At 35.2% G+C, this 13695-nt stretch overlaps 1 protein-coding gene across 1 annotated transcript; it reads right to left on the bottom strand.

Moving 5' to 3' along the window:
* Positions 1–400: 400 nt before the first annotated feature.
* On the bottom strand, positions 401–13155 carry p4ha3 (prolyl 4-hydroxylase, alpha polypeptide III). The gene is made up of 13 exons (XM_077208904.1): positions 12822–13155; positions 12294–12448; positions 11947–12170; positions 11173–11316; positions 10144–10195; positions 9651–9814; positions 7748–7924; positions 6771–6835; positions 6409–6568; positions 6114–6176; positions 5860–5928; positions 5279–5375; positions 401–2961 (listed from the first exon to the last, which is right to left on the bottom strand). The coding sequence occupies exons 1-13, from the start codon at positions 12992–12994 to the stop codon at positions 2891–2893; spliced, it is 1614 nt and encodes a 537-aa protein (XP_077065019.1). The 5' UTR covers positions 12995–13155; the 3' UTR covers positions 401–2890.
* Positions 13156–13695: the final 540 nt, after the last annotated feature.

Genomic DNA, 13695 nt, shown 5'->3' with positions numbered 1-13695 from the left:
CTCTTGATTTAATTTAGGTTAATTATCTGAACATGCTCCTTCCGAACTTTGTTAATAAAACATAATTTAAGTAACCATTACAGTAGACCAGCAGCTGAGGACAGCAGTGGTCTGTATTACACTTGACGAATGTAAATTTTGTACTTGGTTTTAAAGACATTTTTTAAAAAGAAAGTGACTGTTTCAATATTATCATAAATACTGTCAAGAATCTGGAGAAATGGGATATTTTGAAAACTTGTTGACCACTATTATTGCATTTAAAGTAGTTAGCTATTACTATTTTTATATATCATCATGGCAATGTAATATATAGGCTACATTGTTTTTGATGAAAACTCAGCCTAAAAATGCCAATAAATTAAATACTTTAAAAAAAATTAAGTTCACAAAGAAAAGGTTCATCTCATTTCATAATTTATTTATATGTTTACAACATTTATGGAACTTTTATGGAAGTTGCTTTGCAACCATAAACAACATACAGCTGCACCAGATTTACACAGGTAAACCATCAACATCCAAGCGGGTAAATTATTCAGGGTTCGTACAGATTCTGTCAAATGAAATTCCAGGACTTTCAAGGACTTTTCAAGCACTACTTTTTTGGATTTCAAGGACTTCAATCGGCACTTATCAAACAATATCTTTATTATTATTTTTATTTATTTCATTTTATTTTTTTACTCAAATTAAACATATGGTATCTGATGTTTCACTTCATAGAGGTCAATCCATTGACCAGCGCTGTCAGGCATGGGAAATCCCCTTAACCATTGAAAGGATATTGAAACTGAATTTTTTTCCATTAATATATATGATTGACCTGAAGAATGAAAGTTGTATTATATACTTGATATCATGCTCATAGCCATAAGAAATAGCTCTATATCTCAGACGGGCTGCAGCATTGATTTAGCGTGAAACTATTTTATTTTTTCAACAAAAAAAAACAACACTTTTTGCAGAACGAGATACCGATACCGTAACCGATCCCTGAATTTTCACTGTATTTGTAATTTTTAAATGTATTAGTAGATAAACCAAAAGAATATAAATCATATTAGTTGGCTTAATTTGTTCATCAAATATATATTTCTTTCAATTATTTTCATGCTTAATTAAGCCTGTTAAGAGGCATTGTATGAGCTTCAGTTACTGTACATTCTATGTCTCTATCATATTGTATCTTTCATTGAATAGCACAGCACATACTTAGCAAAGGATTGGGTCAGTGGTACAAATGTTTAGACACCAGAGAAATATCAATTATTTAATCTAATTTTAATACTACAACAAAAACTGCCAGCCTAATTAATGTGAATTTAAAACATTATTAAGCAGTATGCAACAAAATAAGAACGAATAATCAACTTACAAATAAATACAATAGAACAAAGATAGGCTACAAATGAAATAAACAGTGTTTTTTGAGTTTTTCGGGTAGATCTAGTACAGAAATTTGAATAAAGTAATAAAATGTGAAAAAATTGCATATTCATTACGGGATAAATTAAATATACGTAGATGTATCTTTTTGTAAAGCTGAAAAGTGCAGCCTATTTAGTCAAGAGCAGTGAGTAATTTATTTGTCCATTGTTTGATTAACATTAAAACAGCAGTGGGTTTGTTAAACTGCCCCTTTAAGACCGAACGCACGGACCCCATTTGAACATGGCTACTTCACTTGAGATATAACTGACTTTGTTTACTAGGATACTCGTCAAGATGGTCGTTTTTACATAATTTTGTGTGAATTACAACACAAAAGTTGTACAAGCGCAAGACGTGAAAGACAATTTAATTCAGTATTCGCGCGCGGAGACGCTGGTTTGCGGGGGCGCGCGCTGATGTTTGCGTTTATGGAACTTCTTGACTGCAAACGTCCAGTAATAATGTAGGTAATCACTCGTTATACACAAATCAGATAACAGTTCATGTTTTACTTTACTTACATATACGAGTTAGTTTTCATCCAAATAATACGTGCTGAGTGAACGATCAGCAATCAAGAGCATTCAACAGAACTGCGCTCTCTCGTCAGTTAACGTTAATAATAAGCTACATGCCTCGTTTTATTTTCTTTGCCATTGACATCCGAATGAACTACACACCTTCCACTGATGTCTGTTTAAAGGGATGTGCTCGACCAGCTCGCGCGTCTGTGCCCTGCGCGCTCAATCCACTGCGCGGTTTCCTCTGATCAGCTTGCGCACCACAGCTATGTGTTACTATACACACGCTGCCTGGTAGGCCTGTCGGTTGTTGGATTCGGAGTATTTTTACATGAGCTCGGTATCGGTGCATCCCTATTTTTAATAATTCAAGCACCTCTTCAAAAATATGTCTGTTTTCAAGGGTTTTCCAGGACTTAAATTTCAAAAAGTCAAATTCAAGTACTTCAAGCACTTTAAGCACCTTGTACGAACCCTGATTATTATACTTTTGTGTATTGTATTGTAATTAATTATAAAAAATGTTTTTATATATTGTTTGCTGTCAGAACAAAATAGATGTTACCACAAACTACTCATCAAAACAAATCATCATCAGGTACTCATGTAAACATCTGTACTTTCAATTTTCAGTAAACATTTATCTTGGGAAGCTGGAACAGGAGGTCAGCTTGCCATTTGGGCTGAATGCCAAACCATTCCCTAACCCACACACAAACATTCACACACTGTTGAAATCTCTCTATGTCCTGTGCACTTCAGACATCCATGAAAATTATCCATGTGCCTCTCTTCCCAATGCTCAAATCAGCTATAAAGGCAGGTGGTTTTACCTTTCAAATGCTTTACCCCTTCATTCTCAGCCTTTCACTCCCTCACTTGCTATTGTTGCTCCTTTAAGGGGTTGACTCTTTAAATTGTCTGAATTGCTTCCTTCACTCCTCAGGATTAAGGCTACAACGATGCCGGAATTCCTGTCCATACTCATGAACCCACTTATTGGCAACTGAAAAAGAAAAGACAGTGAATGCGTTTATATTGGTGGGTTCCTCACAGAAAGCTTAAGGTTTTAAAGGGATCATGAACTGGATTATTTTATGTTTTATGGGGTGCCCTTATAATGTTAGTATGATTTTTACATAAAAAATTTGTCATAATTTAGAAATAAAAGGCATTTTTCCTACCCTATTTTAGCCTCTGATTTGAACACTCTGTTAGAAGAGGCGTGTCTGCTGAGAGACTTCAGGGTAAACGCCCACTGCTGTGATTGGCTGACATGTTTGCATATGAAATAGCTATAGCATTACATGTGGAAATCTCTTGAATGCTTTTAGATCGTTTTTACTATTACAGATATCGAGATTAACAAATCGTGAAAACTTTAAGTATTTCCATCAAATGAAAGGTTGCAGTGATGATGAGCATTGAGCAGATGACAGACAGTCTGTTGATCGCGTGAATGAAAAGATCTTTTCATTGCAACACAATTTCTGCACTCTCATGAATGCTCACCAAATAACAATGCAAGCATGATGTAAATTCAGTGACAGCTTGTTTGTGCAGTGTAACAGTGTAATTGATTTCATAACGAGTTTTGGCAAGTGTCCAGATAAACGTTGGCTTCATAAATTGATCAAAACATGAAAAGGCAAAGCACCTGATGCACATTTATTTGTTCTTCATTTTCTAGAACTAGAGTTTAAGAACCTTGCAGTATTTTTGCTAAATTAATTCAAATAATGTAAACCGCCATCTTACTCTGACGAAAGTGACTTGAACACAGGCGCGTCCGTTGTAAACACAACTTCCCACCTTGTAAGTACGAACTTCCCAGAAGGACTTGAATGTTTGTGGCGTTGCTGGTGGCAGATCAATATCATAAAAGTGTGTTTGCAAAGCCTGCTCAAAACTACGACTAAATTAGCCTACCAAATAATCCAGTTAAATGCACCGAATACAAACAAAGAATGCACTGCTGAGACATTCACATTGTTGGAACCCACCACCATCAATAATGGTATTGATCCTAGGTGTTTCTCAATGTCAAGGAAGGATCCTCGGAAGCCGTTATTTCGAGGATGCTACGTCATCGACATCCGTCGAAGGACTGTTCCAATGTCGAGGATCCTCAGAATTTCAACCGAGGACTGAGTCGTTCGTTCAGAAAATATCCCATAACGTTACACAGGAAAGGATGCATATGAGTAGCCTTCGCGCTCTCAAATCACCCACAATCCTATGCGCTAGCTTTGCTATCTTGTTCAAAAAATAAAAAATGTCAGACGTTAGCGGAGTCGGAGCAATAACGGGGCACTATGCTTGTACATGTAAGTTACCATACATTTGTTATAACCGTTGTACATATAAGTAAAGTTTAACGTTTAAATGCCAGTACAAATTACTACCGTATTGATATTACAAATTATACAAATATATACAAATTACGTTATTGATTGCTAACTGAACCGGACCTGTCATTTAGCTTGGTTGCCGTCACCGGCATTTCTTTTATAAATAACTAGTTAAGTTTTACAAAGTAATTTAACATGATTAGCAGAAGAGAATTATTTTAAAAGCATTTAAAATCGTACTGGCCCCAAACTTTTGAACGGTAGTGTACATCACAACTTTTTGATCTTTTTGAATTTTTGCAGGGCCAAAAGCGGACCTTTTCACTTACGTAATGACGCAATGCTTGCTGGCCTGTTCCATTTACGTGTTCTCCGAATGCTAAAGAGGAGCCTCGCCCATAGACATCATATAGTCTCTATATGATATCTATGGCCTCGCCTAGCCTCTGAAGGAAATGACTTGAAAGGATCAATCCTGCCAAGGAAGTATCCTTGACATTGAGAAACGGCTCCTGTGTCGATCTTTTCTCATGTCACTATTCGCTAACACTCCAGTGGGCGGAGCCAAAGACGCAGTGATGTAGACCTAGGCGTTCTTCTGCAAAGGTGGGCTTTCACTGCCCTGTAACGTCTCAAATCTCCACTTTTGAGATCCTGTCGTTTCAAGGAAAATGTCATTTTTAGTTCATGACCCCTTTACAAGCATTGAAATATAGCACAGGTAAGGACATCTTTTATGTTTTTTTTAAGCTTAGGTGAGTAAATAAGCAAATACCCCAAACAACTCCATTAACCATTCCCAATTCATTTTCCTTTCACTTTTTTAAATCTTCTTTTACAGAGTTATTATCTTTTGGAGCATTCCTGTAGACCTTGAATGCAATCTAAATTGCTTTGGATATGATTGTCTATCAAATGAATGTTCTTTCCTTATGTTGGTAAACAAGACACCATGTGATACAACAATCATACCCCATTTATCACCAACAATGACAGGGCAGCCAGCATGAAGAGTGTCACCATTTCCTTGACCATTTTTATGAAGATTCCACCAGAAGAGAGCACCGTTCTAGAAAGCAAACCAAAAAAAGTGAAAATGTTTTGAAAAATACACTCCTTACAGAGAATAAAGAAACCTACTAATATAGTTATATTATGTTTATTTATTCAAAAAACTTATTTGATTGTGTACACAACTGCCAAAATCCTGGATTATGAACCTTAATGTATATTCCTTTTTTTCTTTTGTGAGAGGTTGTGCAGAGATGACATCCCCTTATTGGGTGCTGAAAACTTGAGTGCCTTGAGGTGAAAGTGCAAATTTCTAGATAGCTATATCTCAGGTTTCACCAGTTCATTTATTGAAACAAAACTGACTCCCAAACCCAAAGATTTTGTTGTGACAATATATCCAACGAAATGTCTGACCTCAAAAGAAAATAATCTGCTATAACAGAATTGTAGGGCATATCATTCTGAAAGCTGTGCAGAGGAAAGTCTGGTTGCTTTCTTCCTTTAGTGAATCTTTGAGAATGATACATGGAATTCTGTACCTCCACTACAGGAACACTGAAGTTAGCGTAAATGAAGGCTGTGAATCCCCCTGCTTCCACAGAGCTCAACTTAAAAAAGAAAAAATCATTATGTTGTAAAGTTGTTTACTCAAATCATATTAAATTAATTTTGGTTACTGCTAAATGCTTCCAAAATGCATGTATTTACTTTCTCACTCAAAACTACATTGGCAAGATATTGTCTTTTAATTAAGAAAGAAAGCAAGCAAGAGCTGAACTATTTATTGACTTACATATATCATGAATGTAGCCACTCGATTTCCAGTTTTTAGCCTGTACAATGGACTGGAGTCAGACTGCCAATAAAAATAAAAATAAAAAGATTTTACACATTCTTCTGCTGTAAAAAGTCACAATATACACAATGGGTTTGCATCATGGCATTTATTGTATAAACAAGATACATTATAAGTAGGAAATGTATTGGAAAGCATATATTTATTATAAATCAGAATTTTTGTAAATGTGTTTCCTTAAATGTGTGTGAATGTTTGGGAAATTTCTGAATGAAAGATAATTATTACTCACTGTGGCATGGTCAAAATGAGGTTCATAGTGTCCTCCAATGCCATAATTTACCACTTGGAGATATTCAGCATAAGGAGGCTGCACATTCAACCCAGTGACCATTGTGATGCGTCGATCCACCTTGCCCACAACCTCATGGACAGACTCTTTAAGCCATGCACTGAAAGATCATAGACAAAAAAAATCGAATGTGAGAGTCACTTCACACAGACAGAAAAAAGGGGATATCATTGGAAATTGGACTAATTATTACTAGTATTATTTACCATTGAGATTTTTGAATGTTGTAGGAGTACATAGCATAAAGATGAACTGATATAACTTTGATTTCATTGGGCCTTTAAACAAAAAATGACTTGTACCTCTTGCTGATGCGATATTCTGCAGTGGCCTGATTTAATCCTGATGCCACCACTGATCTTCTAAGCTGAAGGGAAACATAAACATTCACATTTAAATATTTTTTTTATAAATTTTAGTCACTGTGAAGAATAAAGTACACATTTGAAGGGAGAAACAGTAAGAGAACTAGAAAAAGTACAAATATATAAGATGAGAAAAAAAATTCTTGCAGTTTCTTTTATGTGGGAATTCCAGGAAGAAATAAAATGACTTAACTACTGGCAGGAACAAAGAAAGAAAGAAAGAAAGAAAGAAAGAAAGAAAGAAAGAAAGAAAGAAAGAAAGAAAGAAAGAAAGAAAGAAAGAAGCAATGACGGAAACACGTGATTTTATTGCTCAGTCCGCCCCTACAAAAACACTCTGTGTGGAATAACTGACTAGCTGTAAGAACAGTTGATTCTGACCGCATGTAATATGCTCTTCGTCTTCTTTCCAGCTCAGTTTGAAGCTGGCTTAAGTTGTATGGTTAAATATGTCTGGAAAAGTAGGGAAAACTAGCACACAAAATGTTGTCTCTCTTTAGAAATTGGCTTTATACAGACACTTTGAAGTGTCTCTCCATGTTGAGCCAGTCAGTAACTGGCATTCCGTAAGATGAAGTGACTGATTTTACTGGTGACTGAGACAAATGATTTTAAAAATGAAAGCAGAACAACCTCAGCTGAGAATTGGCAACAAATGAGAGCTGAAGTCTCTGCCAACCTTTTTCCCTCAATCCAAAAATGATCCAAGTAACAAAGGACTCAATTACATCCAATTCTTAAAAAAAAAACCTTTCTCAGTTATTTGGAGAGTTCTGGTCACTCTTTTGCATGTGCATCATATCAAAGGCAGAATGGGTCATTAATTAATTTACAATGAATTACTTTCACATCTTGGTCCTAGATTTACTTATTGCATACCCAATTCTGTATGTTTTCATAAACAGTACACTCACCCCTGGCATTGCATATTCTCTGATGCTTTTAGCTTCAGGTCGGGTGACAAAACCATGGAAGAGCACAACATAAGGGTACAGGCTGATTAGCTCTCTTTTAATTGGTTGCAGAAGTAAACCAGGGTTGCCATTGGTGAAATAGTCACAGAACAACCTGGGGTTCTCAAAATGTTTTGGCTGTAAAAAGAAAGTGTGTTGTTATTTCTGAGACTCTGAAACATAAATATTCCTAACAGGCTTCAAATAATTATTAATAAGTTATGATTAGCTACAAGAATGAGTTTAACTGATAAACATAAACACAGGTATTTCAATTCAGTTTACATAACTAATTAACTCGAAACATCACTCAAGTGATGTCATTATTAATGCAATAAAACTAACATTACTGTGTTAAAAGGACATTTATCTATGGCAATGGTTCCCAAAGTGGGGTACGTGAGGTGACAGAGGGGGTACGCAAACAAAATGCTGAGTTTTGCCATTCATTCAAATCTTCAATTCATGTAGCGCCGTTGTGCTTCGGGCAACCCGAGTTTGAGTCCCAGCTTGTGGACCTTTCCCGATCCCGCCCCCCCCCCCCCCCCCCCCTCTCTCTTTCCCACCTCACTTCCTGTCTAGCTTCTGACCTATCCTAATAAAAAGTAAAAATACATCTTTAAATTTTTTTGTATATATATATATATATATATATATATATATATATATATATATATATATATATTGGAACTACTGATCTAGGCAATGTGTCTTTATTTTTGTTATAAAACGCTGCATAACATAAGGTAAGTATAAATATAAATTGTTTTGGAAGGCAAATGTTTAATTTCTATGCTATTAATGGCACCACTTGTCTTTATTTTGTAATTCTCATAGTCATGGTTTCCTGGTTTATCGTGTGATTCCCTTATCCCGTCATGTGATCTTGTCATGAACTTGTTAAACCATTAGCCTGTGTATAAATAGCCCTCATTTTTTCCATTGTCTCTTGTTGAGTATTGTAACTGTAACTACTGTTGGTGAGTTGTGTTTAAGTTTAAGAAGTCAAGTCTTTGTTAAGTTGGTATTTTGTTCATGTTTGGATTTAAATAAAACGGCACTTGGGTTTGTCAACACTAGCCTCCAGTGGATCTGTTACATGACAGAATTAGAGAATCATGTGATAAACCAGGAAACCATGACTATGGAATTACAAAATAAAACACAAGGAAACAAGAACATGAACAAAAACAAACGTGACAACAACACTATAACATTATTATGTTCACAAACATCACATATTCAAACAAAATTCAGAGACTGCCCTGCCTTCCATTGGTATGACAGACAAGTACTAAACTGACACCATTGGTAAGTCAATGTGTTATTGTCCAGCGGAGTTAGATAGCCAAAACAAACAGATTAGGGCTTCATTTGACGTCCCTAGTTGTGTAGAAATAACACTTAAAATGTAAAGCAGGTTATTATTTCATGTGACCTCCTTCAGGATCCAAAACTGAAATAATTAACTTTGGTACATTGCTGTGTCATTTTCTTCAGGCAGCTCCATGAGGAATTCTACCAAGATCCACACAAGATTTGCCATAGCTCTTCTTTTGATTTTGGCTGCTTTTTGGGTTTTCTCTTTTTTATGATAGGAAGTATTAAATAGTCATATGGATGCCATATTATAATAATGGTAAAAATAAATTTACTCTGAACCTGTTTAGAAACTGTACATTTAGAAACTGTAATCATCAATTGAAATTAATTAATAATTTCCCTTTTCTAACTTATGTGCTAACATTTTATATTTGTGTTGCTAATAATACTTCCAACAATAGATTGGAATAAAAAGATATAGCCTCTGATGAACACTACACTGTCTGAATCACAAGTTGTGTAGCATAGTGTGGAATGATACCTGAGATCCTTTTGTTTGGCAGAGCTTCTCATAGACATTCCTGGTTCTCAGATAAGCGGTATCAGCCCTTTTCAAACCCAAGCTTTGGTTAGTAACAGGCGGACTTTCATCAAGGAGCTTCTCATACTTCTCCACATTGAAACGTACCCTTCTGTTCATAGGATCTTGAAGACAAGATTGAAATTTCATTGTGATGAAATATGATAGTTTTTCCATACAGATTAAATTTAAAGTAATTCTTATTTATGAATAAAAAATTCTGCCTCCCTTTAAAATAACATCAAAACCAAGCATGCATTTCTAACAGGCAAAATGCTGCCTCTAATGTAAAAACAGCAAAATGGTGCCGTAAAAGTCAAATACATTAGGCCTACATCCAATCAAATTAAATCATAGTTTGATTGGATGTGATGTAAAAATAAATGTAACTGTTTTGGCCAAGTTTTCTCTCACTGTCTCACTTATCGGCAGCTAGTACACTGCAGAGGTTTACCATGAAGCAATAGTTCCCGAGAGAGACTGAGGGCGTAGGATATGTTTCCAGTCTAAAAAAAAAAAAAAAAAAAAAGGTATTTCATAAAGTTAGTATCTATATATTTCATATATAGATAGTATACTTCTATATTTATATATATAATGATTGAAGTATACTATCTATGAAATATACAGATATTCACACGAACAAATATATTCAATTCAATTTAAATGGATTTGTATTTTGTATTTGTATTTGTAAATTGTTTTGTAACAAATATACGTGTGTGTGTGTGTGTACAACATGATCAATTATTAGTAAGCCTATTATATGTATAACATAATTAAGTATTACCTTTGTCTAATTCTCTTCAGCTTACGTTCTATTCAGTTTCCCCAAATCAATTAAAACTTATTAGTAGATATGTGAAAAAACACATTTCAAAACTACTGTTCACATAAAGCGCTGGATAATACAAAACCACCAAAGATAAGTCAAAGAAAGGCTAACTAAACGAAATATGCTTAAAACTAATCAAACAACTTTGTGATTTGAGGGGAGTTAGGCCTAATTGATATTTTGAATCATTTTAATTTCAGTTAAAGTTTTAGTAATTTTGTAGTGCGCTTTTGTCATTTTTAGTAGTTTTTAAAATGTGTCTACATAGTTTTTATTATTATTTTTATTTCTTTTTTAGTTATTTTAGTAAATAAAGTTAAATTTTAAATTTTTTGCATTTTTGTTGTATTTTATTTCAAGTAACAAAAATGTTTTTTGTGATTGTAGTGTTTAGTTAACTACAATAACCCTGTCGCTATGTCAAAAAAAAATTTGTGTATGCCTAAATAGGCGGTTTTTCACTGTTGTCTTTGGTATGATGCACTATGAAATGTTGGCCACATGCATGGATACCTGAATACCTCCAAATGTAATCTGAAAAAATGTGTTGGACCCCGTATTAGATCAGATCACAGAAGATGGATCTTAATACCAGGTGTAAACAGGGTCTTACTTAAATTCATATTTATTTTGTAAGAGGTACCATACCTTGAAATGAGAGAAAGCTAAATGGTCAAGGGCATCTTCAAGTGTGCCTTCATTTTCTGGACTCCATTCTGTTCCTCGAAAGAGACGAACTGCCTCCTCAAACCACTGCACAGAATGGTAGTAATCTTTCAAATCATAGGCCACCTACGAACATAAAGTTCTCACAGATGTAACATAACACAAACACGACATTTCGGGGGGGGGGGGGGGGGGGAGCAAAAAAGATGATGACATCCCACATGTCTGACACTTGGGCTCAGAACACTTCTTACACAACAGTTAAAAAAAGGATTTCAATCAAAAACCATTTGGTCACTATTTATTTAATGTGTTCCTTTAGAAATTTTAAAAGAAGTTGGCAATCTTTGGCAACATATCACGTTTCACTTGGAAGTTGTATGGATACTGTTAAAGAGACAGATGGTGCTTATTACAAGATAAAAAAAACAGAGCTTTTCTTTATGCACAAAGAAAGAAGAGTATAAACCATTTGGTAGTTGTTATTCACCACAAAAGAGGCACCAGTTACTAAACAAATTGAGAAATATGGAATCTACATCAGGAAATGTGCTCAAGCGAGAACACATTTTTTCCAGAGGCTTTCCCTGATTCACAGTACATTCCACACATTGACAGCGTGGGCAGTCGACCCTTCTAAGAGTTAAGTTTGTGACAAATAAGGAATTATTAGCTTTAAAGCCACACTATGTTTTGCAGACATATTTTAAAGCAGACTGAAGAGAATAGATTTAAGAATAATTTTTTTTGTGTTACCTTTCCAATAAGGAAACAATCATCCCCAGAGAGTGTATCAGACACAGGGGGTTTGAAAATTTCAACAGCATTTCCATTTGTGATTTGCTGGAAGTGGCCTTGCACAAGTCCCTCAACACGTAGATCATACACATCCTGAAGTCTCATCAGCCCCTGCGCTGCCCCCTGAAGGTCCTCCAGCTTGGGTAAGCTGACGTCCATCTTCCTGTAGTCCTCCCTAAGAGCTTGAGGGAAGTTGTGAAGGGTTAGAGTTAAATGGGACATGCAAGCCAAAAGGGGGAAAAAAAATTAAGCTTTAGATCAAGGCTTTCCTTAAATGTGTCTGTGTGTGAAGGTCAGCATATTACCTTTGATATTTTCTTCGGCTTCATTTGTATAAACAACATTCGACCATTCAGACTTAAGTCTTTTGACCAGTTTGAATGCAACAATTGGATTAGCTATGGTAGCTGACGGCTCATTGTACACGCCACTGTGTAATGATGTGACCCTTGAAAAGAACCTAAAAAAATGCTCAATATTTCATTCAAAGGTTACACGTTAACATCATATTTTGTTTTAAAAAAATCAATGCAATTTAATAAAAAACGATATATTTTTCAGTTTTAGTGTTGGTGTGGTTGCCATGTTTAAAAAAATAAATAAAAAACATGATACAGAAATGTCTTTTACAACTTTTCTCGTTTTAATTTTTATAGGCTATTGAAATCAGAAAAACAAAATGCCAATTTAGATCTGAAAGACTATGCCACAGAAATGTCATAAAATGTGCCACAGTAACCACAGTTTCACACACAAGTTCGTAATGTGACCGCATCTTGTTTTGATTATTTAGATAAACTACTTACTTTAATAAATTATACCATTACTCTTACCTTTTAATATCGTCGAGTCTTTGTATTTCCAGTTCTATGTATATACTTAAATGATCGATTAGTTGTTTTTCTGCGAAAACCGCTTGATTCACGCTCATCATCGAAGTAAACATTTCACCGAATGATATATTAAGTACGTATAAAAATATAAAGAGGCTAAAGTATGAAGACATCTTATAAGGGAGACTAAAAGAAGTTTAAGTGGTCTTATAGTAACGCGTTGACTGTGTTGTTCCACAGCTTTTAATTCCTCTTCATAGCCCACCATGTTCTCACGCAGGAGCTGACAAAAACGTACACAGCCCATGATGAGCTGAGCCATCATCATAGTGTGTGTGTGTGTGTGTGAGAGAGAGAGAGAGAGAGAGAGAGAGAGAGAGAGAGAGAGAGAGAGAGAGAGAGAGAGAGAGAGAGAGAGAGAGAGAGAGAGAGAGAGAGAGATTTTTGTTGTCGCTATGGACTAAGTTGACCAGAGTAATGTAGAAGTGAAGCTTACTTTCACGAAGTGATCTTGGGTAATTTCAGCAGTAAGAAAAAAAGTGTTTAGAAGCTTTTTTTGCAGAACACCACAACCGTGACCTTCAATTTGAAATGGTTGAAATAATGTCAGTTGTTGTTTTAACAATGATGACTATTTCATTTGATATAACATTAACCTCCTGAGAGTGACCTCATATGAGGAAATTACATTTTTGGTTGTGTGTTAATTCTGTGTAACGTAAACATGTTTTTCACAAACGAGGACACTTACACTGCCATCTGGTGGGGTCAGAAGAGAAAAAAATGAACAAATAATTTAAAGATGGCGGAGAACACAGGTCACATGTCACGCAGCCACACCAGACCAAAACGTCACAAAATGAAAAATCTAAAA

Source organism: Siphateles boraxobius, unplaced genomic scaffold, assembly GCF_051911475.1.
Source record: "Siphateles boraxobius isolate OS27281-9 unplaced genomic scaffold, OSU_SipBor_1 6, whole genome shotgun sequence".
NCBI lineage: Eukaryota > Metazoa > Chordata > Actinopteri > Cypriniformes > Leuciscidae > Siphateles > Siphateles boraxobius.
This window is presented reverse-complemented; position numbering and strand designations above follow the sequence as displayed.